The sequence below is a fragment of the Sceloporus occidentalis genome, unplaced genomic scaffold, assembly GCF_023333645.1.
Source record: "Sceloporus occidentalis isolate IW3139 unplaced genomic scaffold, rSceOcc1.0.p SCAF_21, whole genome shotgun sequence".
Lineage (NCBI taxonomy): Eukaryota > Metazoa > Chordata > Lepidosauria > Squamata > Phrynosomatidae > Sceloporus > Sceloporus occidentalis.
The window spans coordinates 15,737,385-15,764,707 of NW_028317001.1; the positions used below are offsets into that span (position 1 = coordinate 15,737,385).

The 27,323-nt window shown below is 46.0% G+C and overlaps 1 protein-coding gene across 1 annotated transcript in view; it reads left to right on the forward strand.

Moving 5' to 3' along the window:
• The window catches only part of LOC149301678 (uncharacterized), a 58,356-nt gene that overhangs the window by 8,063 nt on the left and 22,970 nt on the right, over window positions 1-27,323 (forward strand). Inside the window, exons 2-3 of the mRNA XM_089484351.1 lie at window positions 9,367-9,879; window positions 10,829-10,833. Coding sequence (XP_089340477.1) covers window positions 9,367-9,879; window positions 10,829-10,833 — 518 coding nt within the window. The remainder of the gene's footprint in view (window positions 1-9,366; window positions 9,880-10,828; window positions 10,834-27,323) is intronic.

The window sequence follows — 27,323 nt, forward strand, 5'->3', positions numbered from 1 at the left end:
TGAAAGGCAAACTGCTCATCTTTTTTGAAAGGAAAACCATTATTAGCAGAGTAAAAACAAGAGTGGGCTGCTTCTATCCTTTTACAACTGACTCCCGCTGTATTTGCACTACAGAAATAATCCGCTTTGAAACCGCTTTAACTCTCCTGCTTCCATCCTATGGAATCCTGGGATTTGTAGTTTGTTGTGGAATGAGAGCTCTCTGGCAGAGAAGGCTAAGTGTCCAAAGGTAAAATCCCAGGATTCCATAGCACTGAGTGGTTAAAGCAGTGTCAAAGTGCCTTCTTTCAATAGTGCGGATGCAGCCTTCTTGGGAAAGGGGCTGATGCTGGGGAAAAGAGGAGGAATGCAGAAGGAAAGGAGGACGGACGGACGGACGGAGGGCCACCTGCAGCTGGACTGGCCTCCCTGAGCAGTCAAGACCTGAGTTGGGTTGTGGACAATGGGCACCCTTAATATCAATATTAATATCTTTCACTATTGATTGTAATTAAGGAGGGGATGAGGTTCCTCCTTTCAATAGCATCAGGAAAATGTTTTGGTTTTGTGAAGGTTTGCAAATCCTGTTTGGGGACTTTTTGTGTTCTCACAGCCATCGGGTGCCATCAGGAAATCTTTTCTTTAGGATCAGAAATCCTATTTGGGGCCTTTCCGACTTTGAGGCCCTTTCATCCTCCATTTTGGGTTCCCTGAAGGCCTCAAACTGCCAACTGCAAAGCACTGAGACTCAGGAGGCCATTTTGTCTTCCCAGCAGCCATTTTGTGCTGCTTGTGATTGTGGGGAATAATGTTCCAGGACCTTCTCTGAGGCCTCAGTTGAACCGAGGCTCCTCTTTCTCTCCTGAGGCTCCAGAGTCAGAAGGAGGCCAGGCTTCTTGGGCCAAAAGGAAGGAAGTGTGTCCCTTTGTGCCTCTGGCCCTCCATTTTGGGGGGGAAGGAAGGAAGGAAGGAAGGCAGGAAGGGGTCTGTGGGGGTCTGAGGAAGGGAGGCAGGGACTCAGGGCCAGTGGGGAGGCTGGGCTTTGGGGGCTGGGAGAGAGAGGTGGGAAAGAGACCCTCACTTTGGGCTCTAGCTGGGGAGGATCCCACCGGTCCTTGCCTCCCCCTTTGGGAAAGGAGACCCCCTCAGCCCCGTGGACTCACTCCTGCCACTGATTCCTAGGGCAGGGACTCAGAGGAGTTTCCTAGGCATGGTCACCTTCTGCCCTCCATGGCCATTGGCGCTGATCTTTTCCCCATTGCCTTCCCTCCCTCAGCCCTGTGGACCTCCTCCTCCTTCGCACTCAGAGCAACCCTTCTCTATGGCTGAGGAGACGGCCTCTGACCCAGGGAAGCTCCAGATATAAAGGACTGCAGAAGAGGCCTTTCTGGGGCTGCAGGAATCAGGGTCTTTCTACTGAAGGTAGGGCTTTATTCCTGGAGCTGAAAGAGGATCTTTGTTTAAATGGTTCAGTCCAGGATTGTGTGGAAGGGCTGTAGCTGAGAGACTGAGCCCAGGCTTTGCAGGCATAAAGCCCCAAATTCCATCTCTAGCAGCATTGTCTTCCCAGAAGTTGGAAGTGAGATATCCAGACCCAGACACACAGTGCGCCAGTGATTCCTTTTTATGGGGACTGTGTTTGTATGTTGTGTTCACTAGAACTTTGTGACATATTAGAATCATAGGCCTGTTACAGACAACCAAAATAAAGCTGCTTCGAGTCAGAGTGGAGGTATGGTGTTTCAATGATGCATGCGTCCTAAGAGTCCAGAAGTCGCACCAAAGCCACGCTCCAGCCTGGAGTGTGGCTTTGGTGTGGCTTCTGGACTCTTAGGACGCATACATCATTGAAACACCATACCTCCACTCTGACTCGAAGCAGCTTTATTTTGGCTGTCTGTAACAGGTCATAGAATCATAGAATCGTAGAGTTGGAAGAGACCACAAGGGCCATTCAGTCCAACCCCCTGCCATGCAGGAAATCACAATCAAAGCATCCCCGACAGATGGCCATCCAGCCCCTGCTTGAAGACCTCCAAGGAAGGAGACTCCACTACACTCCGAGGAAGTGTGTTCCAGTGTCGAAAAGCCCTTACTGTCAGGAAGTTCCTCCTAATGTTGAGGTGGAATCTTTTTTCCAGCAGTTTGCATCCATTGCTCCGGGTCCTAGTCTCTGGAGCAGCAGAAAACAAGCTTGCTCCCTCCTCAATATGACATCCCTTTAAATATTTGAACAGGGCTATCATATCACCTCTTAACCTTCTTTTCTCCAGGCTAAACATCCTCAGCTCCCTGAGTCGTTCCTCATAGGGCAAGGTTTCCAGACCTTTCACCATTTTAGTCACCCTCCTTTGGACACACTCCAGTTTCTCAATGTCCTTTTTTGAATTGTGGTGCCCAGAGCTGAACACAATATTCCAGGCGGGGCCTGACCAGAGCAGAATATAGTGGCACTATGACTTCCTTTGATCTGACACTATACTTCTATTGATGCAGCCTAAAATCGCATTGGCCTTGTTAGCTGCCGCATTGCACTGTTGACTCATGTTCAACTTATGGTCTACTACCCTTTCACATGTAGTTTCATTCAGCCAGGTGTCCTCCATCCTATATCTGTGCTTTTCGTTTTTCCGCCCTAAGTGCAGTACCTTACATTTCTCCGTGTTGAATTTCATTTTGTTAGCTATGGCCCAGTTTTCTAGTCTGTTCAGGTCATTTTGAATCTTGACCCTGTCCTCTGGAGTATTAGCTACTCCTCCTAATTTGGTGTCATCTGCAAATTTGATAAGTATGCCCCCAATTCTGTCATCCAGGTCATTGATAAAGATGTTGAATAACACTGGGCCCAAGACAGAGCCCTGTGGGACCCCACTGGTCATTTCTCTCCAGGATGAAAAGGAGCCATTGTTGAGCACCCTTTCGGTTCGGCCGGTCAACCAATTACAAATCCATGTGACAGTTGCCTTGTCTAGTCCACATTTTACAAGCTTGTTTGCAAGAATATCATGGGGAACTTTGTCAAAGGCCTTACTGAAATCAAGATATACTATATCCACAGCATTCCCTTCATCTAACAAGCTGGTAATTTTATCAAAAAAAGAGATCAGGTTTGTCTGGCATGACGTCTTTCGTTTATAAAAAGAATTTACATATGTCTTCACTTCCCCAAAATGAGTATAATTCAGGGTGCAATGTTCATTCATAAACTATACATTTATAGATTTTTGTTATATCAAGTGCAACACATTCAGTAGTGTGCATCTTTTTAAAAAATATACAAGGAAAAGTGAAGAAATTGTGATTTTGACAATAGATCCATTCCGAAACAATGCACACAAATGTACATGCCTCAATTTCTATGTGGCTTTAGCAAGCAGAGGGAGCAAGTACACACTTCTTGATCCTGCTATGACTGACATAGACAAACACAGCAGTTAAGCTTAGAGAAATAGTCTCATTTGCAAAAATAAAATAATTATTTTGACCAGTGTCTAAATGGGGAGGGGGCCATGATGATGGGAGGGCGTGGATTTGATCTGTAAATTAAATCATGTATCATCCAGCCCAAGAGCTAGAGCTTCTCCACCTGGGACATAAAGCAGGTCCTCCCCCTCCTCCTCTTTGTGAAAGAGAAGTCAAATTCTCATCAGTGATGATGAAATAGCATTAAAAATTTGCATCCCTGCATTAAAAAATCTGAGGAGTCCTTTATCCTGTTGGTTAACCCCAGAGAGCAGACCCACTGAACCCATAAGTGACTGGTGAGTCAACATATAGATAAATCCAATTGATTCAGTGATTCTACTCTGATCAGGACTAGGCATAGGATACAGGCTAGGATTTAGGTCTGCATGTGGCTAGAACAGGATATTCCCAAGACAAGATGGACAGGCAACAGTGTGGAAAATGGGCACTCTCCACATGGGCAGAGACACTCTCAGAATTGTGACTTCTCTGCATGCAGAAGTTTGCCATGGGAATTGGGTGCTCCCTTCCCATCAGCTCAATCCTCTGGTGCCCCCTGATCCTGGGAGGAAGGCTGGATCCCATGGAAGGGGAACAACCTGGGAAGAGAGAGCTCCTTTCCTGCCCTTCTTGACCGGAGGGCTCCCTAGTGAATGGCCAGCTGTAGACCCATTCCTCCCAGAGCAACACTGGAGCATAGAGAGTTCTGCTGATTCGACCATCGGGAGAATGAGGAACCACCAGGCCAGACAGCCTGACCCAGCAGAACCCTCTATGCTCCATTGTTTCTCCAGGTGGAATCAGGCTACAACTGGCCATTCACTGATCCAGGTCCTGCCATAGAGTTGTGGAAGCCATCCCTCATGGCCATTCTATGCCTAGTGAGACTGTTGGGTGTGAGGCATTAGAGAAACATCCAGCTGTGTTTCTGTAGTCAGAAGCAAAATGAAGAAATCTTCCTCTGAGGGCCACTGGGGACCTCTGCAGGAGATAATGCACTCATTTCACATCTAGCTATTAGGACATAGTCAGGACCTTTTCCAATTCCCTATTCCCTGATCCCCAGCCACTCTCACAAGGCATGGAGTAACTGTTGTGTAGGGGAGCTGCAGTGAGTCTATGCTAGTTCCAGGAGGCTTTGTTTGGTGCAGAGGGAGGAAGGGGATGCCCACCTCTGCATTGGACCAAAGGAGACATTAGTCACCTGCGTATGTCACCAGCAGGATGCTGATCTCAGTGACTTTGAGTGCTGTAGGGTTTCTAGCCAAACCAAGCCTAATCCTGGTCTCTTTTCTCAGGAACTTCATCTTGGACCCCTTGTACACGGCTTTGGGGTATCCTTTGCTGGAAGTGACCAAAGCCACCAAGACCCCTCGCCCACCTGATGGCCGACACAAAGGCCAAGCAGAGGGAGCTGGGCTCCAACAGAAAGAGGCTGCCAAGGAACAACAACTCTTTGGTAAGTTGCCATCCTGACTATTACTTTGATCTGTGTCTGGGCCGGCTCATGAAGCAAGCAGAGAACATACTGTCCCAGTTTGGCAGAGAATGTCCTGGTTATTCCTCTGTCACCTCATTTTTTCAGGGGCTTTGAAAATGTCCTATTTCACTCTCCTCCTTCCACTTTCCCCCTTCGCCTCAGGTCAGTTCAGTTGCTGTAAAATGTGTTTCAAGTTCAAAAGAGTGTGCATCCCATCAATTCAAAAGAGGGGAGGAGAGAAGGGAGCAGGGTCTTGCCCTTGCCAGGAGTCAGAGGCAAAAGCAAACTGCTGTACCCTTCCTCGCTTGTGTGATCTTTATCATTAACAACTTTGGCCATCTTGACCCCATTTTGATGTTGCTTTTCCACATGAGTCTTGCTTTCCCAATCTGTGAAATGCTGGGGGATATGGAAGAATATCTCTGGACTTAAGTTGAAGGTGGGCCCAGTGGCCCTAAAGCCCAGAGTACTCCCCAGAACTGTTTTTTTTAAAGTGAAATTTGCCTCTGAAATTAGGTGAGATATGACTAAATGAACTATAATTCATTGGTGACTATATCTAATATACATGTTGGGATAGTCAGTATCTTAATCAATGTATAATATTCCAGAAATGGCCTAAATTATATTGTTTATTATATCATATATTGCATTGAAAGGATTAGAGACAAACTGGATCTCAAAGGCTGTAGCTTTTTGTTTGTTTGCAGAATGTAAAGTTTATTTCCTGGACTAAATTGTGAATTGTTGAAAAAATAATTGCAATCCACCATGTGCTTTCCTCCCCTTTTGTTTAGTCACTCTCTGGATAAGATCTATTTTCTGTTGCAGGTGACCTTTGCGGATGTGGCAGTATATTTCACTGAGGAGGAATGGAAACTGTTGACAAAAAAGCAGAAACTTATGTATAGTTCTGTAATGATGGAGAATTACGAGAATGTGGCCTCTGTGGGTAAGGAACCTGAATCCATTGCCCTTCCTCTGAAGACTGAGGGTCCTTTCATAATTTACTGTCAGAGCGCTATGATTCCACTTTAGAATTATAGGCCTGTTACAGACTGCCAAAATAAAGCTGCTTCAAGTCTCTTTGGAGGTATGCTATTTAAATGATGCATGCATCCTAAGAATCCGGAGGTCGTGCCAAAGCCACACTCCATTCCTAAGCACTGGAGTGTGGCTTTGGTGCAGCTTCCGGATTCTTAGGATGCATGCATCATTTAAATAGCATACCTCCAAAGAGACTTGAAGCAGCTTTATTTTGGCAGTCTGTAACAGGCCATAGAATCAAAGAATTGAAATAGACCACAAGGACCATCCGGTTCAATCTTGTGCCATGCAAGAATAGACATTCAAAGCACCCCCGAGAGATGGCTATCCAACCTCTGTTTAAAGACCTCCAAAGAAAGAGGCTCCACCAAACTCTGAGGGAGTATATTCCACTGTTGAAGAGCTCTTACTGTGAGGAAGTTCCTCCTAAAGCTTAAGTGGAATCTCTTGTCCCTGTGGCTTGCATCCATTGTTCCATGTCCTTTTCTCTGGAGTAGCAGAAAGCAAGCCTGCTCCATCCAGAATATGACATCTCTTCAAATATTTGAACAGGGCTGTCATATCCAGTCTTAACCTTCTCTTCTCCCAGCTAAACATATCCAGCTCCCTAAGTTGTTCCTCAGAGAGCATGGTTTCCAGATTGTTCAACATTTTGGTTTCTTTCTTCTGGACATGCTCCAGCTTCTCAACATCTATTTGAATTGTGGTGCCCAGAACTGGACACAGGATTATTGCAAGTGAGCCCTGACCAAAACAGAATAGAGTAGCACTATTACTTCCCTTGATCTTGACACTATACTCCTATTGATACAGCCTAGGATCACATTGGCCTTTTTAGCTGCTGCATCACACTCTTGACACATGTTCAAGAGTGCTCTACTACCATTTCTAGTTCCCTTTCACACGTAATTTAATTGTCATAACAACTTCCTGTGGAATCTTGGAATTTCTAGTTTTAGTGAGGCACTATTGTTCTCCACTTTGTAAGGATTCTAAATATCCAATCCTAAACTGCCAATTCTGGAATTTTGTGGTAAGGAGCCATGGAGATTAATGCTTTTTGCCGCTAAATGGTCCTCAGCCCATCCCAGAACAAGTTTCTTGGCTTTTGTAGCCCCTCTTCTAGCATTTTGAGACTCTGGAGAGGCATTGTGGGGAAAAAGCCTTCCTTGGCCCTGCAATGGCTCAGAGAGGGCCCAACAGTGGCAAAATGGCCTCCACTTCCCCAAAGGGATGCTGTGGGATATTGAGGGGCAAAACATTAGGCCATATTTTTAGGCGACACAATGTGGGGTAGCCCCTGAGATCCGCTGGGGTCCAATGTGACCACCAAACTTTCCTACAGCAGTCCATCCCTGTCTTAGAGATGTCTTAAGGTTGTTTTAAGGATTCTCCCTTGCACTTGACCCTCACTAATATCAGAAACGAGGTCCCGGACCCCTTTTTCTGCCTTTCCTAATGCATTAGTCGTATATTAATTGTCTTGCCAAGAAATGACCTCAAAGTGTCCCTTTTGTGCATCACACTCTGTGGGTGTGTGTCTGTGATAGAGAGATGGTGGCAATGTGAAAAACATAAAGGCAGGGAAGAGATGCGGAAGGTGAAATGGTAAAGCAGTGCAGATGGGCAAGAGGGAAGGTTGGAGAGCAGAGGGAGAAAGTGAAGGGGATCAGGCCTCTGGGAGCCAGGAGGGGAAGGCAGGAGCAAAGCCAGGATCGCCTAGTTCTGTGCGGAGAGGAAGGGACTTCTGGGAAGGGCCAGGAGAGAGGCCTTGGGGATTGGGAGGCAGCCACCAAACTGACAGATTTTAAGAACTGGATTGAGTGAACTGGTGAGAACCAGCTCAAATCCTTCTTTTCAGACATATTTAGGGGTTCCATTTAGCAGTTATGTGTAACATCTATGAAGGGAGGAAAGGGGACACAAAAACTCCTTTTTCTCTAATGTTTCTTTTGCTTAGCTCCATGGTTGATTCAAGACATCCTTTGTTACCCAAAATGCTGGAGTCTGGGTGGACACCCACAAGTGCTATGCTTTTAGGGGAATTTGGTACTTAGCTCAATAGAATGAATTAGGTTTACTGGGGCAATAGTGACCTCTAGATTCAGCTCAGCTATAGCAAGTTCTGAATCAAACAGATCTTCAGAGGCATTTGAAATATATAAGTGTTCACACACACATGCAAGAACTAGGTAACAAAGGTGGGAGTGGTGAATAGATGTAAGGCTTTGTTAATGGTGACACGTCATCTATCCAGTCCTTTATTCCAATTGCTGAGGATTTGGTTGGGAAGAGGTCAGTAGTTCCTTTGACAATTGGGGTTGGTGAGTGCATTTAGGTGCTTAGCCATGAAAAAAAAGAGTGTCTGTCTGTAACTAGACTGACACCAAAGAACAGCAAGTTGGGGCTGATATTTATATTGAAATTGTTGCTTGGGGGCAGAAACTGAGGGTTCAGAAAGGTTTATATCACTTTAGCATATTTCATGTGTGGGGAAAGCATGGTGTGAAACCGAACTGAATGCATTGAATACCTCAGACAAAAGGGATTAGCACACCGCCTCTAAGGTCCTTGATGGCTCTGAATTTTGACCATGTTCACAAGCCAATGTACACTGCAATCTGAGGGTGACACTCCCAGATGCAACTCAAAAATAGCATAGGAGAGTATGGAAGCAAATATCTAAATATAGGTATTGGCAATACACTGACCACTTTCCACACTTAAAGATAAGTCACAGACACAGTAGATTTCATTCAGGTCCTTTAAGGTTCTCTATCTTGAGTTGCAAAATAATACAAAATAATCCTCTCCAACTTCCATCAACTTCACCATCCCTTATACACACAACTCCGATCCAATCCATTCCAATCCTCATGTGAGCTGCATACTGTATTGTTTGTGAGTCCTCTCCTGGTGCCAAACAGCATGAAGCATCCTCTGCAGTTAGCTTCCATCATGCCTTGGGCTCTGACTCAGGACTCTATGGCAGTCTCACAGGATATGATGCCACCTGTCAATCAAAGTATTTTTGCACATGGTTAATGGAATATTTTTTCAACAGTCCTTTGACTATCTGCTTCCACTGATTCCCTCAAGGCAGCCCCATTTTTTGCTAGCTCCTATGAGTAAGGATACAACCATTCAATGGGTTTAGGGGCATAAGCAGCAGGGCCATACTTAAGTTACTCACAGCAACTTTATTAATTTAATCGCAAATAAGGAGAGGTTAATGAGGGCTAAATCATGTGGCAACACCCTCCTCCCTTAAGTCTGATTTTCAGTCTCATCTGTCATTGTCCTTCTTTACAGAAAAACATTTGAGTCATGAGAGAGTCCACACAGGAAAGAAGTCACATAAATGCCAGCATTGTGGGAAATATTTTGCTTACAAGTCAATCCTTGTCATGCATCGAGGAGTCCACACCAGAGAGAAGCCATACAAATGCCAGCATTGTGGGAAATGTTTTTCCTGGAAGTCTGACCTAGTGAAACATCAGAGAGTCCACACAGGGGAGAAGCCATACAAATGCCAGCATTGTGGGAAGTGTTTTTCCCAGATGTCACACTTAGTGATGCATCAGAGAATCCACACAGGAGAGAAGCCATACAAATGCCAGCATTGTGGGAAATGTTTTTCTCAGAAGTCATACCTAGTGAGACATCAGAGAGTCCACACAGGAGAGAAGCCATACAAATGCCAGCATTGTGGGAAATGTTTTCCTCAGAAGTCATACCTAGTGATACATCAGAGAGTCCACACTGGAGAGAAGCCATACAAATGCCAGCATTGTGGGAAATGTTTTTCTCAGAAGTCATACCTAGTGAAACATCAGAGAGTCCACACAGGAGAGAAGCCATACAAATGCCAGCATTGTGGGAAATGTTTTTCTCAGAAGTCAGACCTAGTGAGACATCAGAGAGTCCACACAGGAGAGAAGCCACAAAAATCTCAGTAGTGAACTAACATTGTATTTGTCAATAATGAATACAAAAAATACATTTTCAATCCAACAGTCCAAAAAAGGCCCTTGTGATATTGTTTGTAAGGTTTGTCTGTCCATATGTCTGTTTATGTTTTAAAGTTATACTTTGTTAAGATTAGGTTTTCATTGCTAATAGTATAGAAAATTACTTTGGGTTGTATGTTTGGCTGGGGATTGTGGGTCATGGTATAGGTTAAGTAGATGGGGGGGGGGGTTGGGATTTGTTACAGCTGGCTTTATTAGTTATGGGAAGGATAGCTTTTGCAATTTGTGGGATTTTGGCCTAAGAAGGTTGGAGGCCAGTATTAACAGAAAGGGTTAGTTTGTTGGAATGACAAAGAGTCCTTGTTACCTGCAGAGCATAGACTGTGGGAATTGGAGGTGGGGGCTAGGTTTAGAAGAGGGTAATGTTTTAGGTTTTGGTGTTTTAATGTATTGTTTGTATTGGAGTGGGCAGTTCTGTCTTAAACACTGAATTTCTGTGTGTTCTCAATAAAGTTCTTTGCCATTTCAACACATTGGACTCTTTGATGCACAGAAGATCTGCATTTGCCCAAAACTGACCCTTTCTTCAGTCCTCCGTCCTCAGCTCCATTCCCAGCCATAGGAACAGCAGAGTCAAACACACACACACAAATATACAGGATACACAGGGACAGCTATATTTCCAAACTAGATCCTTCCTTTCCTGACTTTCCAGCTCTGCACCTTGGGCTCCATTTTGGTCTCCTCAAAGGAAGAAATGAGGGAAGGAAGGGGAGGCTCCTGAACCCCCGGTGCATCCAGAAGAACAGTATAGGCGGAGGCTCTGGATACCTCTCCTGTCACCTCTGTTGTAAAGCCAGAGTCCAAATTGATTCTTATCTGAGAGATTTTGTCTGCGAAGTTGTTATTAAAAGCATCAGAGCAGACTTTTGTAGGTTCTCACAAAGACTTGAGGGTGGGGGACATTTGAGCCAAGTCCCTTACCATCCTGAATAGCTCTGCAGTATGAGACTTTGCAAATGCAGTACATGCAGAGTAGAAGGACTTCTTAGCTGCATCTATTGCTACTACATAGGATTTAAGAAAAACCCTTATCAGGTATCAGTCCATATTTCAGCCAGAGGCGCTCTAGCCGTTGTCCAGCCCCCTTCATTAATTTGAGATCTTTAGTATACCATGAACTGTGATTTGAAGCGGGTTGAAAAAGGGTGCTTGGGAGCAATAGTGTCTATAGCTCTGGTAGGACCGTTGTTCCAAGTATTGACCAGAGCTTCAACAGAATCGCAGGCATTACCAGCCATCAAACCCTCTAAGGCCTTTTGTAACCTAGTGGGTTTCATCAACCTTCGAGGGCGGACCATTTTAATAAGTCCTCCAACCCCGACGGGGGAAATAGTGGCCTTCAGCTCGACCTTGACCAGGAAATGATCCATGGTCCATGACAATGTAGAGATATTGACTACCTCCACCCACGGATGTGCCTGTTCCGTAAAGAAGACCACATTGAGAGTATGACCTACACAGTGAGTGGGCTCAGAGACTATCTGGGAAAGGCCCATGTTTGTCATGCTGACCATGGACTCCCGAGCTGCACCAGATACGTTCGTTAAACCGGCCTCGAGGGGGATGTTGAGGTTGCCCAGGACTCCAGCAGCAGCTCAGACAGCAGTTGTGTCAGCTCCGCTAGGGAGTCTGTTAAGGAAGGGGGTGGACATTAAACCAACAGAATCCCCAGACTTTCCCTAGTCCTTAAGCTGAGGCAAATACATTCGATGTGGTCCATCTTATGGATAGGTATCCTGGCCAAAGCAAGATTGTCTTTATGGACCAAAGCAACGTCCCCTTACCTGCTCACTGGTGGAGAACCCGGCTGGTAAGGCCTGAGCCCAGGTGGCTGAGCTATCATCACCCAGCCAGGTCACCGTGAAACAAGGCAGGTCAGCCTTTTGGTCCAGTAGGAGATCCTGGACTATCTGCATTGTATTTTTGACTGACCTGGCATTACACAGGAGCATGGAAAGGTTCTGTGGTTGGTTTGGTATGCTCTCCAGCTCTTTTGGGAAAGCAGGGTGAATGGAAGGGGAGAGAGATATCAAACATTAATCTCTCCTTCCACTGTAACAACATTTCACCCTGTTAGCGCACCATGCACATCTTGTATAGCCATTCTCTCCCCTCCCCCAATTTTCCATCTGAATGATATTCTCCTTGCCCATGTCCATCTCCCTCCAAGTGTCCCACCACAGATCTGTCTAAGAACATATGAAATAAAAGTACACAAGGAAAAAGGTACCCTCCAGTTGGCATCATCTGTGCTCAGATGGGTGAGGGTTGTTCCCAGGGCAGACTGAAGGGATCCTTTAAAGTGGCACCCACAGCCTCACCCACCATTCACCACTGCGTCCCTGCCACTGGGAGCCAGGGATGTTAATGGAGAAGGCTGTCTCCTGGCCAGCGTCCTCTGGCTTCGGGGGGATCCAAAGTCCTGGCCATGCCCCTCTCACTGCTGCCTTGCCTCTGCTGCCTTCCTTGGCCCCTGGAGGAATTGGGGGAGAGAAAGGGTTGCTTCTGGCTTGGCTCAGCTCTCTGCCTGGCTGGCTGGAGGTGAAAGGAAGGAAGGAAGGAAGGAAGGAAGGAAGGAAGGAAGGAAGGAGTGAAAGTGCCAAGGGAAGAGAAGCATAATGGGACTATTGAAGCGAGGTGGGGGTATCTTGGACCAGACTGATGTACTCACCCCCCAGGACCCATTGTAAGAGCTATCACAGCTCACTGTGATGCTTTAAATCAGGGGTCCTCAAACTCCAGCCCTCCAGGTGTTTTGGACTTCATCTCCCAGAAGCCTCAGCCAATCACCGCACATATGCAAATTTCCTTCCTACCTCAGTAGTCTACAGTCAATCTGAATAGACTTCCAGAGCCCCACAAAGGCTCCTCCTTCCTCTTTGGCCCTCAGCCAATCACCATCCACATGCAAATTTCTGTCCTACCTCATAATGCCTTCCCTGACAGCTTGGGCAATGATCTGAGATTCTGGGAATTGGGGATCGGGGGCAATACGTTGCGGTGGTTCTGGTCCTATCTCTCAGGCAGATTCCAGATGGAGATACTTGAGGACAGTTGCTCCTCTAAAAGGGAGCTTAAATCTGGCGTTCCTCGGGGCGTCATCCTGTCACTAATGCTGTTTTTTCTTAAACCTTAAAAACCAACTTCAAAAATTCAAGGTCACATGGGATGTAAAAGGGCAACATGACATAAAAACAGGGATGGACTCAGAAGACAGAGATACCTTCTTTGCACCAGTTCAGTCCTCGAAAGGGAATCCTATTACAAAGGAAGGCCCATTTCAGCTCCAATGTGGTTGAGATCAGATATAAGTGGGGACCATCGTTCTTCAAAAGGCAGAGGAAGATTCCCCCCCGCAACCTTCTGGATTGATCAGTGAGCTTTTCCATAAACCAAAAATCCCAAAATCAAGACCACCAATATTGACCTTTCCAGTTTTCCCAGCCCTGGCAATTTCAATCCTGGCCAATGCCAACAAAAGTCCCACAATATCTTTATTGTGTAATGTCTTGTTTTCACTAATAAACACTGAAAGCAATAAAAGTTCTGGAGAAGGGACAATCTTTTGATCATTGATTTCTGAAACTAAGTTAACTCCTGAATGCCAAAATGCATATACATTTGGACAACCGTACCACATGCGCAGGAAGGTACTTCTAGTATTACATCCTCTCCAACAGCATAGGTGGGGTTCTTAGTAAGGCGTGCAAGTTGTATGGTGTGAGGTACCATCTATGCACAACTTTAAGAATGCTTTCTTGCAGTGCTGTTTAACATCTACATGAAACCGCTGCGAGAGATCATCCAGGCGCATGGGGTGAGATGCTATCAGTATCCTCATGACACCAAGATATATATATCTCAGCATCAACTAAGGAAGGCATCTCCCCTCTGAATGAATGTCTTGGGACAGTAATGGGCTGGATGAGGAAAAACAGACTGAAACTGAATCCAGGTAAAACGGAGGTGCTGATTGTTGGAGGTCCTAATCCAGGTATGGAGGTTTGCCAACTGGTCCTGGAAGCGGTTGCATTTCCCCTAAAGGACTATGTTTGCAGTTTGGGGGTGCTCCTGAATCTGTCACTCCAGATGTCAGCTCAGATAGATGCAATAGCAAGGAGTGACTGTTATCAGCTTTGGTTGATACGCCAACTGCGCCTCTTCCTGGAACCTGAGGACATGAAAACTATGATGCATGCACTGGTAACCTCATGCCTTGACTTCCGCAATGAGCTCTACATAGGGCTATCCTTGCACTTAGTCCGGAAACTTCAACAAATCCAAAATATGGCAGCCAGAGTGGTCACTGGAATATCTAGAGGTGTCCATATCACACCTATAATGGCTGCTCATTAATTTCCTGGGACAGTACAAGGTCTTGGTTATAACCTTTAAAGCCCTCCATGCCTTGGGTCCAGCTTACTTATGGGATCGCCTTCTCCCATACAATCTGCCCCACACTTTGAGGTCCTCTAGTAAAAACTTACTGCAGCCATCAATAACAAGGCTCTCTGCAGTTACACAAAGGACCTTCTCCCAAGTTATGGAACAGCCTCCGGAAGAGATCTGATATATCACCAGTCTTTAAGGCTTTAAAAAGTTCATTAAGACATATCTCTTTCCAAATTAGCATTCCAGCAATCTCTTGTTAATTTAATTGTTCAGCAACTGCTCTAACTGCTTCTGCCCTATTTTTAATAATTGTTTTAATAATTGTTTAAGAACTAATTATATTTTATTATGGATGGGAGGAACTGGGAGAGTTTGGGACACAGCAATGACAAGTTGTTATTGTGTTTCACCAGTGCTTTTACTGTTAGCTGCTTTGATCGGTTTTTAAAAGCCTTTAGAAGCCTTTGAGGCACCCTTGTCACGTGTGAGGGTTGCCTGGTAGGTGGAGTGACCACACAGCCAGCAACCCTCGCATGTGACGAGGGCGTCGCAGCTGCAGTGCACCCACCATACACAGCGCATAACGAGGAAACTGCAGATGTGCCACCTCCAAATGGGGCGGCACAACTGCAACGTACCCGCGCCATCGCTGGCGCTTTGGGATGGCAGAAGTGCGCCGCAAAAAGGAGACACTTCCGTGCGCTCCTTTTTTGCTCTGCAACAGCGCTGCTCAATTTGGTTGTTGCGGCGCTTCTGCAGAGGAAAGAGTGGCGCCGGGAATGCGCCTCTTTCTGGCGGCCTGTACCACGCCTTAGTATGTTTCACAAGTTTTGTTGCTTGTAAATATTTGTATTTGTCAAGTCTCTTAATTGTATCTGTGTTATTGTTGTTGGTCCTATATGGTTTTTTTCCTTTTAGCACCAAAGTTAAAAAAAAATGTAGTATCCTGGAATCTAGAAAGCATATCCAGGAGAAGGTGTTTTGGCCACACTGTAAACAATAACATCCAAAATGCACAAAACAGTGGTGCCTTTCTCCTGTTTGATTTTTAACACTTTTGATCATAGAATTGTAGAGTTGGAAGAGACCTCAAGGGCCATCCAGTCCAACCCCATTCTGCCATGCAGGAACTTTCAATCAAAGCATCCCTGACAGATGGCCATCCAGCCTCTGCTTAAAGACCTCCAAGGAGGAAGACTCACCAAAATCTCTGAGGGAGTTTGTTCCACTGTCGAACAGCCCTTACTGTCAGGAAGTTCCTCCTGATGTTGAGGTGGAATCTCTTTTCCTGTAGCTTGTTTCCATTGCTCCGGGTCCTAGTCTCTGGAGCAGCAGAAAACAAGCTTGCTCCCTCCTCAATATAATAATAATAATAATAATAATAATAATAATAATAGGTTTTATTTATATACCGCCCAATCACTGGGAATCCGAGCGGTTTACAATAGAGGGGATAACAGACAGTTCCCTGCCCACAGGCTTACAATCTAAAAGACACGACACAAAAGGAGAAGGGAATGGTGAGGGGGGAGGGAATTAGGTCCAGCATTCTTCTCTCCCTCTGAGGCCTGGACCAAGGCAGATGGACCGGAGGGAGGGCTCGTCTTCTTCAGGCTAGCCCCTGATGGAACTGGGCCAGCCTTCTCTCTCCCTCAGAGGCTGAAAGATGACAGTTAGGGAGGGAGGAGCCTCTTTCTTCAGGCCAGCCCCTGATGGAACTGGGCCAGCCTTCTCTCTCCCTCAGAGGCCGAAAGATGACAGTTAGGGAGGGAGGAGCCTCTTTCTTCAGGCCAGCCCCTGATGGAACTGGGCCAGCCTTCTCTCTCCCTCAGAGGCCGAAAGATGACAGTTAGGGAGGGAGGAGCCTCTTTCTTCAGGCCAGCCCCTGATGGTACTGGGCCAGCCTTCTCTCTCCCTCAGAGGCCGAAAGATGACAGTTAGGGAGGGAGGAGCCTCTTTCTTCAGGCTAGCCCCTGATGGAACTGGGCCAGCCTTCTCTCTCCCTCAGAGGCCGAAAGATGACAGTTGGGGAGGGAGGAGCCTCTTTCTTCAGGCTAGCCCCTGATGGAACTGGGCCAGCCTTCTCTCTCCCTCAGAGGCCGAAAGATGACAGTTGGGGAGGGAGGAGCCTCTTTCTTCAGGCTAGCCCCTGATGGTACTGGGCCAGCCTTCTCTCTCCCTCAGAGGCCGAAAGATGACAGTTGGGGAGGGAGGAGCCTCTTTCTTCAGGCTAGCCCCTGATGGTACTGGGCCAGCCTTCTCTCTCCGCCAGAGGCCGAACGATGACAGTTGGGGAGGGAGGAGCCTCTTTCTTCAGGCTAGCCCCTGATGGTACTGGCCCAGCCTTCTCTCTCCCCCAGAGGCCGAAAGATGACAGTTGGGGAGGGAGGAGCCTCTTTCTTCAGGCTAGCCCCTGATGGTACTGGGCCAGCCTTCTCTCACCCCCAGAGGCCGAACGATGACAGTTGGGGAGGGAGGAGCCTCTTTCTTCAGGCTAGCCCCTGATGGTACTGGGCCAGCCTTCTCTCTCCCTCAGAGGCCGAAAGATGACAGTTGGGGAGGGAGGAGCCTCTTTCTTCAGGCTAGCCCCTGATGGTACTGGGCCAGCCTTCTCTTTCCCTCAGAGGCCGAAAGATGACAGTTGGGGAGGGAGGAGCCTCTTTCTTCAGGCTAGCCCCTGATGGTACTGGGCCAGCCTTCTCTCTCCCTCAGAGGCCGAAAGATGACAGTTAGGGAGGGAGGAGCCTCTGTCTTCAGGCTAGCCCCTGATGGTACTGGGCCAGCCTTCTCTCTCCCTCAGAGGCCAAATGATGACAGTTGGGGAGGGAGGAGCCTGTATCTTCAGGCTAGCCCCTGATGGAACTGGGCCAGCCTTCTCTCTCCCTCAGAGGCCGAAAGATGACAGTTAGGGAGGGAGGAGCCTCTTTCTTCAGGACATCATGATTATGACAATATGACATCCCTTCAAGTATTTAAACAAGGCTATCATATCACCTCTTAATCTTCTCCTCTCCAGATTAAACATCCCCAGCTCCCTAAGGCGTTCCTCATAGGGCATGGTTTCCAGACCCTTGACCATTTTAGTTGCCCTCCTGATAAAAATCTGATAAAGAAGACCCTCTATTTTTTCATGATGATGATGAGGAGGACGATGATGGACCTCTCTATCTACAGATTTCTTTACCCATGGATTGAACCATCCAAAGCTTCAAAACATAGAAACACAATGTAAATTCCAAGAGCAACTCTTGTTTTTGTCATTTTATATAATAGACATTGCTTTTGTTGTTATTATTATTGTGTGTCTCCAAGTCGTTTTGAATTTATGGTGACCCTAAGGCAGACCTATCACAGGGTTTCCTTGGCAAATGTCTTCAGAATAGTTTTCCCATTGCCTTTCCCTGAGGCTGAGAGAGTGTGACTTGCCCAAAGTCCCCAATGGGCTTCCATGGTAGAGCTGGGATTCCAAATCTGAACTCCAGAGTCATAGTTCAGCTGTGCTCAAACCACTATGCCACACTGGCTCCTATATTATGAACACCATTTCACTGGGCCATTTCATTTCATGGACTTGGCCCAGCTTTCTCATCCATGGAGATCATTTTGCAAGCCCCCCCCACCTCCTCCTCCATTTCCAGGCCCAGCTCCTTCTGCATGTCCTCCAACTCTCCCAGTTTGGAAGGGTCCCTCCCCCTGATTCATCCGCTGCCCTCCAATCTTCTCAGCTGCTTTTAAAATGTCCTGGTTTCTTCATCCTCCTCCTCCTGCTGTCATTTCTCCCCTTCTCTTCAGCTCACTGCCATTGCTGCAAACTGAGTCCAAAGGGCAAAAGGAGTCTGCCCTCCATGAAGACAGCCAAGGAGAAAGGAGAAGAGGGGCCCTTCCCAGAAGCTCAGGCAAAAGCAAAAGGCTGTAACCTCTCCTAGTTTGCCTCTCCTTCCTCAGAAAGAACCTTCCAATCTTGATCATATTCTGAGGTTCCATGGTTTCTCTAGGATCCCCCCCCCCCAGAACACAAAATGGCCACTGGAACACAAAATGGCTGCCTCTGCCTGAGCTCTTGGCAGTTGGCAGTGTGAGGCCTTCAGAGGAGAGAGACTGAGAGGAAGAGTGGAAGGGGGTCCTAGAGGGAGGGGGCCTTGGGAGATATTGTCAGAACCTGTTATTGAGATCAGTTATAATCCTGTATATATTCAGTTCCTATATAATCACTTCATGTATGTTTTGAGATATCTGATCTATATTGTTCTGTTAGCTAAGATGTTGGGGGGGTGGAGAGTATATGGGAAGAATATTAAAGTGGTGTTAGTTTCTAAGTGGGGCCCTATTAACTGCTTTGGAGTGTTGTTTTAGACAACTATTGTTAGCTGGCAATGTTTCAAATGTCCTGAGTGAGGCTGGGTTGTGATGGGGACCTGGCTAAGTGTGTGTGGGGTGGGGAACTAGCAGAGAGGGCGTTTTTGTATGTACAACGCTGTGTAAATTTACAGCGCCTTATAAATAAAGGTTAATCATAATAATAATAATTTTAAAAGTGTACATTTTTCTCTGAAGCCTCAGACTCTGCAAAAAAGTGTTACAGATCACTACTTCAATGCTCTTACAATAGACTTTCTACTTTTGGTATAAGTTTATTTGTGGGCCATTGATCAGAGGATTCCAACCCTCACAGATATAGAGCCTTCCTGAGATATTCGGTGTTCGCTTCCTAACAAAGGGGTTTTGGGCCTCATAAAGGATTTGGGTCAAAAGAGGAGGGGTCTCTAATAGGAGGGCCACTGAGACGACGATTGTCCCCCAAACTACCCCAAAAGTAGCTCCTTTGGGAGGTTTTAAAATCAAGTGAATGTTCATGAACTGAAAAGATATAACCTTATAACTGATCTTAATAACAGGTTCTGACACCTAGTGAGACATCAGAGAGTAGTAGTAGCCTTTTCTCATGCCAATGGGACTTAAAGTGTATTTCCTGGACTGTATTTCCCAGCATCCACAGGGCCAGAAAGAGGAGGGTCCTGCACTGCATAGTGTTGCCATTTCATGGCTCTTTGGCCAGTGTCCGTGTGGCTGGGGCTCCAGGGCCCCTCTGTCCCTCCTGCCTTGTTCCATATTAACTGCAGGAGGAGCCTGTGAGGGTGGGGCAGGGGGCGGGGTCTTCCAGCTCCTCTTCTCACATTGGCCAGACTGAAGAAGGGGAGGAGCTTCTGCCTCTATTTAGTTCTGTGCCCGGAAGAGTGAGTGAGGAGCAGAGAGTGAGAAAGGGACAGAGAGAGATAGAGACAAGGAGGGAAGGAAGGAGGGGAGTGGAGAGGAGAGGGACAAGGCCTGGAAGCGGTAGGCTTCACTGCTGTGCTGAGGCCTCCAAGTGCTGAGGCAGAGGAGGCCATTTTGTGTTCTGGCAGCCATTTTGTGCTGCTTGTGACTGTTGGGAATAATGTTCCGGAACCTTCTCTGAGGCCTCCTCAGTTGAACAGAGGCCTCTCTTTCTCTCCTGAGGCTCCAGAGAAAGGAGGAGGCCAGGCTCCTTGGGCCAAAAGGAAGGAAGTGTGTCTCTTTGTGTCTCTTTTCTGAGAGTGTTTGCGTATTACACAGCTCTGCTCCTTCTGGGGAACATGGGTTTTAAAAGGGATCAGAAATGGGGAGGATAGTTTTAATACAAGCCTTATTCTGATTCTTCACAAACATTGGGCTTTGGCTTCTTAGAGGAGGCTAGTCCCCCCAAAAAAGCCAAAAATGGCTCCTTTGGGAGGCTTTAAAAGTCTCCCCAGTTTCCTTATTGAGAGATTTTCAGGGAAGAAGGAAGGAGACAGACCAGAATAACTCATATTACCAAGAATGAAACAAGACATGGGTGCTTCTACCCTTTTACAACCGACTCAGGCTGTTTCTGCACTGAAGAAATAATCCAGTTTGAAACGGCTTTAACTCTCCTGCTCCACTTTGTGGAATCCTGGGATTTGTAGTTTGTTGTGGCACCAGAGCTCTCTGGCAGAGAATGTAAAATCCCAGGATTCCATAGCACTGAGTGGTTAAACCGGTGTCAAAGTGCCTTATTTCTATAGTGTGGATGTGGCCTTCTTGGGAAAGGGGCTGATGATGGGGAAAAGCACTGGGGACCTCTGCAGGTTTCAGCAGATAATTTATTGATTTATGATGCACTCATTTCACATCTAACTACGGGGACATAACCAGGGCCCTCTTCAATTCCCCATTCCCTAATCCCCCACCACTCTAAGAAGGCATGGAGTATCTGTTGTGTAGGGGAGCTGCAGTGAATCTATCCTAGGTCTGGGAAGCTTTGTTTGAAGCAGAGGGAGGAAGGGGATGCCCACCTCTGCATCGGCCCAAAAGAGGCATATGTCATCTGCGTGTGTCACCAGCAAGATGCTGTTCTCTGTGTCTTTGAGTGCTGCAGGGTTTCTTGCCAAGCCAATCCTAACCCTTGTCCTTTTTCTCAGGAACTCCATCTCGGCCTGTTTGGACACGGCTTTGGGCCTCTTTTGCTGGAAGTGACCAAGTGCAGGGCCACCAGGACCCCTTGACCACCTGATGGCCAACACAGAGGCCAAGTGGAGGGAGTTGGGCTCCAACAGAAACGGGCTGCCGAAGTACAACAGCTCTTTGGTGAGTCACTATCCTATTAGCTTCATCTGTGTCACTTCTGGGCCAATTTATGAAAGGAAGCAATTAATATACTGTCCGAGTTTGGCAGAGACAGTCCTGGTTAATCCTCTGTCACCCCACTTATTCAGGGGCTTTTAAACATGTCCCAGTTGGTCTATCCTCCTCCCACTTTCCCCTTTCTCAGGTCACTTCAGTTCCTGAGTGCAATTATGTTTACAGCCTATCAGCTCAAAAGTGGGGAGAGGAGAGGAAAGAAGGAGACAGGATATGGCACTTCCCAGGAGGCTGATGCAAAAGCAAACTGCTGTGCCTTTCCTAGCTTGTGTGATCTTCCTCATAAACAACTTTGGCCATCTTCACTGCCTTCTGGGTTGCTTGTCCACATGTGTCTTGTTTTTCCCATCTAAGAAATTTTGGGGGCTATGGGAGAATGTCTCTGGATATAAATTGGGGGTGGACCCAATGACCCTCAACCCCAGAGTGCTCCGCAGAACTGCTTTATAAAAATGACATTTGCCTCCGAAATGTGGCAAGAAATGGCTAAATGCACCATAATTCTTTTATGGCTAAATGTACTATATATTTTGGGACAGTCAATATCCTAATCCATCATCAATATCCCAGCCATGGCCTAAATTATATTGTATATTATATTGAAAAGATTAAAGACAAACTGGATCTGAAAGGCAGTAGCTTTTTTCTGGCTGACGGCATTTAAAGTTTATTTCCTAGACTGAATTCTAAAGTGATGAAATAATATTTGGATGCACCATGTGCTTTCCTCCCCTTTTGTTTAGTCACTTTCTGGATGGGGGCTATTTTCTGTTGCAGGTGACCTTTGCGGATGTGGCAGTATATTTCACGTAGAACGAATGGAAACTGTTGACAAAGAAGCAGAGACTTATGTACAGTTCTGTAATGATGGAGAATTATGAGAACGTGGCCTCTGTGGGTAAGGAACCGGAATCCACTAGCATTATAGAATCATAGAGTTGGAATAGACCACAAGGGCCATCCAGTTCAACCCACTTCTGCCATGCAGGAATACATTTCCAAACACCATCCAGCCTCTGTTTAAAGACCTCCAAAGAAGAGGACTCCACCAAATTTTAAGGGAGTATATTGCACTGTCCGATAGATCTTACTGTTAATGTTTAGGTGGAACCTCTTTCCCTGTGGTTTGCATCCATTGTGGTGTCTCCTTTCTCTGTAGCAGCAGAAAGCAAGCTTGGTTCATCCTCAAAATGACCCTTTCCAATATTTAAACATGGATATCATATTTGTTGTTAATTTTCTTTTCTCCAGGGTAAACATACCCAGCTCTCTAAGCCACTCTTCATAGGGCTTTATGGTTTCCAGATCTTTCACCATTTTTGTTGCCCTCCTCTGGGCATGTTCCAACCTGTCAACATCCTTTATGAATTTCAGAGGCCAGACCTGGACACAGGATTATTCCAAGTGAAGCCTGACCAAAGCTCTATAGAGTGGCACTATTACTTCCCTTGATCTAGAAACTATACTCGTATTGATGCAGCCTAGAATCACATGGGCCTTTTTAGCTGCCGCATCACACTTTTGCCCAAGTTCAACTTCTGGTCTACTGGGAGTCATAGATCCCTTTCAAATGTAGTTTAATTGTGATAGCAACATCCTGTAGAATATCTGAATTTGTAGTTTTGTGAGGCACTATTCCTCTCCACTTTATAAGGATTCTAAATACCGCATTGTAAATTGCCAATTGCCAAATCCAGCTTCTGTCATTCATCCAGAATGTTTTTGGGGTTTAGGGAGAAATTGTTAGTCATTTAAACGATAGTAGTTTTAAGTAGTTGGTAAGGATATTGGGGCCTAGAATGGCTTCAGGGAAGGGAAGCAGTTGTGGAAGCTATTAATTGCCTGGTCTGTGAACTCTGGGTGGCAGACATGCTCCAAGGATGAGTGGCGTATGTGAACAGTGGAAGAAGAAGGCAAGAGGTACCTTGGCAGCCGGGCTGTTTAGGGGCTGAAGGGGAGGAAAAGGGAGGAGTGTGAAGGTAGTTAATGACAGAGGGAAAAGGTTTAGACACTTCAGAGACAGCTTAGACTTATTAATGGACGCTTCTGCCTGAGTTTCTCAATAAACCTTTTGGTGGAAGCAAAGGACTTTTTAATTCTGAAACTTAGTTCCGCCCCCAGATATCTCACCAATGCTAGGATTTTGTAGGAAGACAGCATGGAGATTACCAGTAATGCATTTCTCATGGAAATGGTAGCACATCTCTGAGTATGTTTCCTTTTTTGGCCCTCTTCCAGCCTTTTGAGGTTCTGCTTCACTTCCCAAAAGGGATGCAATGGGATACTGAGGCACAAAACTTTATTCCTATTTTCAGGCAATACAATGTGCAGTTTCCCCTGAGATCCCCTGGGGGCCAATGTGATGCCCCCAATCCCCAACAGTAGCCCATCCCTGTCTTAGAGATGTCTTAATACTGCTCCCTGGTGCTTGATCCTCACCAAAACAGAAGTCCAGGTTCCAGCCCCCTTGCTTTGCCTTTCCCAATGAGTAATTTGTATATGGATTATCCTGTCTTTCTCAAGAAATGAACCTTTAAGTGTCCCTTTTATGCATCACATAAATGGGTGTGTGTCTGTGATAGAGAGAAGGAGCGAATGTGAAAAACAGAAAGGCAGGAAAGAGATGGTGAAGGTGAAATACTGAAGCAGTGCAGATGGGCAAGAAGGAAGGTTGGATAGCGGAGGGAGAAAGGGAAGGAGATTAAGCTTAAGAGGGAGATGAAATAACAGATATAGGATGGGGGACACCTGGCTGAATGAAACTACGTGTGAAAGGGATCTAGGAGTCCAAGTAAACCACAAGTTGAACATGAGTCAACAGTGTAATGCGGCAGCTAACAAGGCCAATGCGATTTAGGTTGCATCAATAGAAGTATAGTGTCAGGATCAAGGGAAGTAATAGTGCCACTGTATTCTGCCTTGGTCAGGCCCCACCTGGAATACTGTGTCCAGTTCTGGGCACCACAATTCAAAAAGGATGTGGAGAAACTGGAGCATGTCCAAAGGAGGGCGACTAAAATGGTGCAGGATTTGGAAACTATGAGGAACGACTTGGGTAACTAGGGATGTTTAGCCTGGAGAAGAGAAGGTTAAGGGGTGATATGATAGCCCTGTTTAAACATTTGAAGGAATGTCAAGCTTGTTTTCTGCTGCTCCAGAGACTAGAACACGGAACAATGGATGCAAACTGCAATAAAAGAGATTCCACTTCAACATTAGAAGGAACTTCCTGACAGTAAGGTCTGTTCGACAATGGAACAAACTCCCTCTGAGATTTTGGTGGAGTCTCCTTTCTTAGAGATCTTCAAACAGAGGCTGGATGGCCATCTGTCAGGGATGCTTTGATTCCTACATGGCAGAATGGGGTTAGACTGGATGGCCCTCGTAGTCTCTTCCATCTCTATGATTCTAGGCCAATGGGAGCCAGGAGGGGAAGGCAGGAGCAAAGCCAGGATTTCCTAGCTCTGTGCGGAGAGAAAGGGAGCTCTGGGAAGGGCCAGGAGAGGGGCCTTTGGAATTGGGAGGCAGCCACCAACCTCACAGATTATACTGATAATAATAATAATAAGTTTTATTTGTATTTACCCGCCTCTCTCAATGGAGTGAGGCGGTATTACAACCGTAAAATAGCCACAAAACAACAATAGCATCCAATTTACACACAGTAAAACAACAAAACGCTTAAAACTCAATTTGGGACAAATAAAAACATCATTTAAAATGCACAGTTGTGATCAGATGTGGAATTTTTCCTTAAGTTCTTTACAAGAGGTCAGCTGGGTAAGCCTGCCGGAAGGGATCCGTCTTAAGTGCTTTCTTGAAAGCATCCAAGGTGGTGTTAAGACGGATCTCCTCCGGCAAGTTGTTCCATAACTTGGAATTGCTTTAGGATGTTTCCTGGGTGGGGAAAGAATTGTCTGAAACTGAATTAAATGAAATGGGTGCTTGGTGGAAATACTTCAGACAAAAAGGATTATTACACCAGCTCTCAGGTCCTTCTTGGCTCTGAATTCTGGTCCCATTCAAAGCCAATGTATAGCACAGTCTGAAGGCAACACTCCCAGAGTTCAATAATAACATAGCAGAGTACAGTAGCAAATCTCCAGATATAGGCATTGGCAATGCATTAACCACTTTCCACACTTAAAAATAACTCACAGACCCAGTTGATTTCCTCCAAGTCCTTGGAGGTTCTTTAGCTTGAGTTGCAATAGAAAACAAATATGTACCAGCTCTCCTCTCTGACTTTCATCACCTTCACAATCTCTTGTACACACAACTCCAAACCACATCAATCCACATGTGAGCTGTATACTGTATTGGTTGTGAGTCATCTCCTGGTGCCTCACAGCATGAAGCTTCCTCTGCAGTTAGCTTGCATCATGCCATGTGCTCTGACTCAAGACTCTATGGCAGTCTCACAGGAAATGATGCCACTTTTCAATCAAAGTATTTTTACATATATATATTGGAATATTTTTCAAATGCCTGACTATCTGCTTCTACTGATTTCCTCATGACAGTTCCCCTTCAATTTCTTCTTTGGTAGCTCAGAGTAAGGATACAGTCATTATATGGATTTGGGGCATCCAGAACAGGGTCATGCTCAGGTCACTCACACCAACATTATTAATTTAATTTCAAATAGGGAGGGATAAACGTCGGGCTAAATCTTGGCGTAACCCTTTCCTCTCTCAACACTGACATTCAGTCTTCTCTGTCATTGTCCTCCTTTACAGAAGAATTTGTCACTCACGAGAGAGTCCACACAGGAGAGAAGCCATACAAATGCCAGCATTGTGGGAAAGGTTTTTCTCAGAAGTCAAACCTAGTGACACATCAGAGAATCCACACAGGAGAGAAGCCACACAAATTCCAGAAATGAACTAACATTATATTTATCAAGAAGCAAAACAAAGAATATATTTTAAATCTTGTGGTGATAAGAAAAAGCCCTTGTGATTTCCTGTGTTAGGTTTGTGTGTCCATATGCCTGTTTATGTTTTTCAATTATATTTTGTTATTTTGAGGTTTTATTTGCCTTTATTATAGCTTATTGCTTTCGTTTATAAATTTGAGTGGGGGTCATGGTGGTGGAATAGGTTAGTTAAACAGAGGGGTGGGATTGGCTGCAGCTGGTTAGAACAGTTATGGGAATGATAGCATTTGGAATTTGTGGGATGTTGGCTGAAGAAAGTTGGGGACAGGTATTAACAGAAAGGGCTAGTTTGTGGGAATGGCAAAGGGGGCCTTGTTATCTGTGGGACATAGACTGTGGGATTTGGAGGTGGGGGCCAGGTTTGGACGAGTGTGATGTTTTAGGTTTTGGGGTTTTAATGTTTGCTTTGGGGATGGCAGCTCTGACTTAAACACTGAATTTCTGATTATGTGTTTGAAATAAAGTTTTTGTTGTTTCAACACACTGGACTCATTGATGTACAGAAATTCTGCATTTGCACAAAATGTACCCTTTCTTCTCTCCTCAGCCCTCAGCTCCATTCCCAGACATAAAAACAGAGGCAAACACACATATATACTCAGAGAGACAGAGCTATATGTACAAACCAGAGCCTTCCCAGCCTTTCCCTCCTGAGTCCAGCTCTGCAGCTTGGGCTCCATTCCGGAAGGAAGGAAAAAAGGCCGTAGTCCTTCCCTTCTTCCAAAGGCCGCCAGCGGAATAAGCAGAAGCAGCAGCAAAGGCCTTACGGTCCTTGCGCATGGTGAGAAGGGGTCTTTGGGGCATCTGTGCATGCAGACTCTCAGCCCCTGAAGCTGCTCTAAGTGGGAAGTGGGGAGAGCCCTCATTCATTTGGGGGAATCTCATGGTTCTGGGATCACGCTGAAAGGGCCTTGGACCCCCTTGAAGCGATGTATGTTAAAAGAGGAGAAGGAAGGAATAAAGGAATGAAAGTGCCAAGGGAAGAGAAGCATAAAGGGACTGCTGAAGTCGGGGGGGGGGGGGGAGGTTGGATCTGGGACCTGTTTCAGGCACCTTCCTCCTGGAACCCATTATTAGAGCCTTCCACAGCTCACTATGATACTTTAAATGGCTATTTCACAGATAATATCTCCCAGATAAGAGCCAAATTGGACATCAGCATTATTGCAGAGGCTGTAAGTGAGGTGTCCATGAGTAAGATCATACTGGATGAATTTGAATCTGAGTACTGAGGACGTGGACAAGCTCCTTTTTAGTGTGAAGAGTGGAACTTGCCCTCCCGACTCTTGCCCTTTTTATATCACCTGAG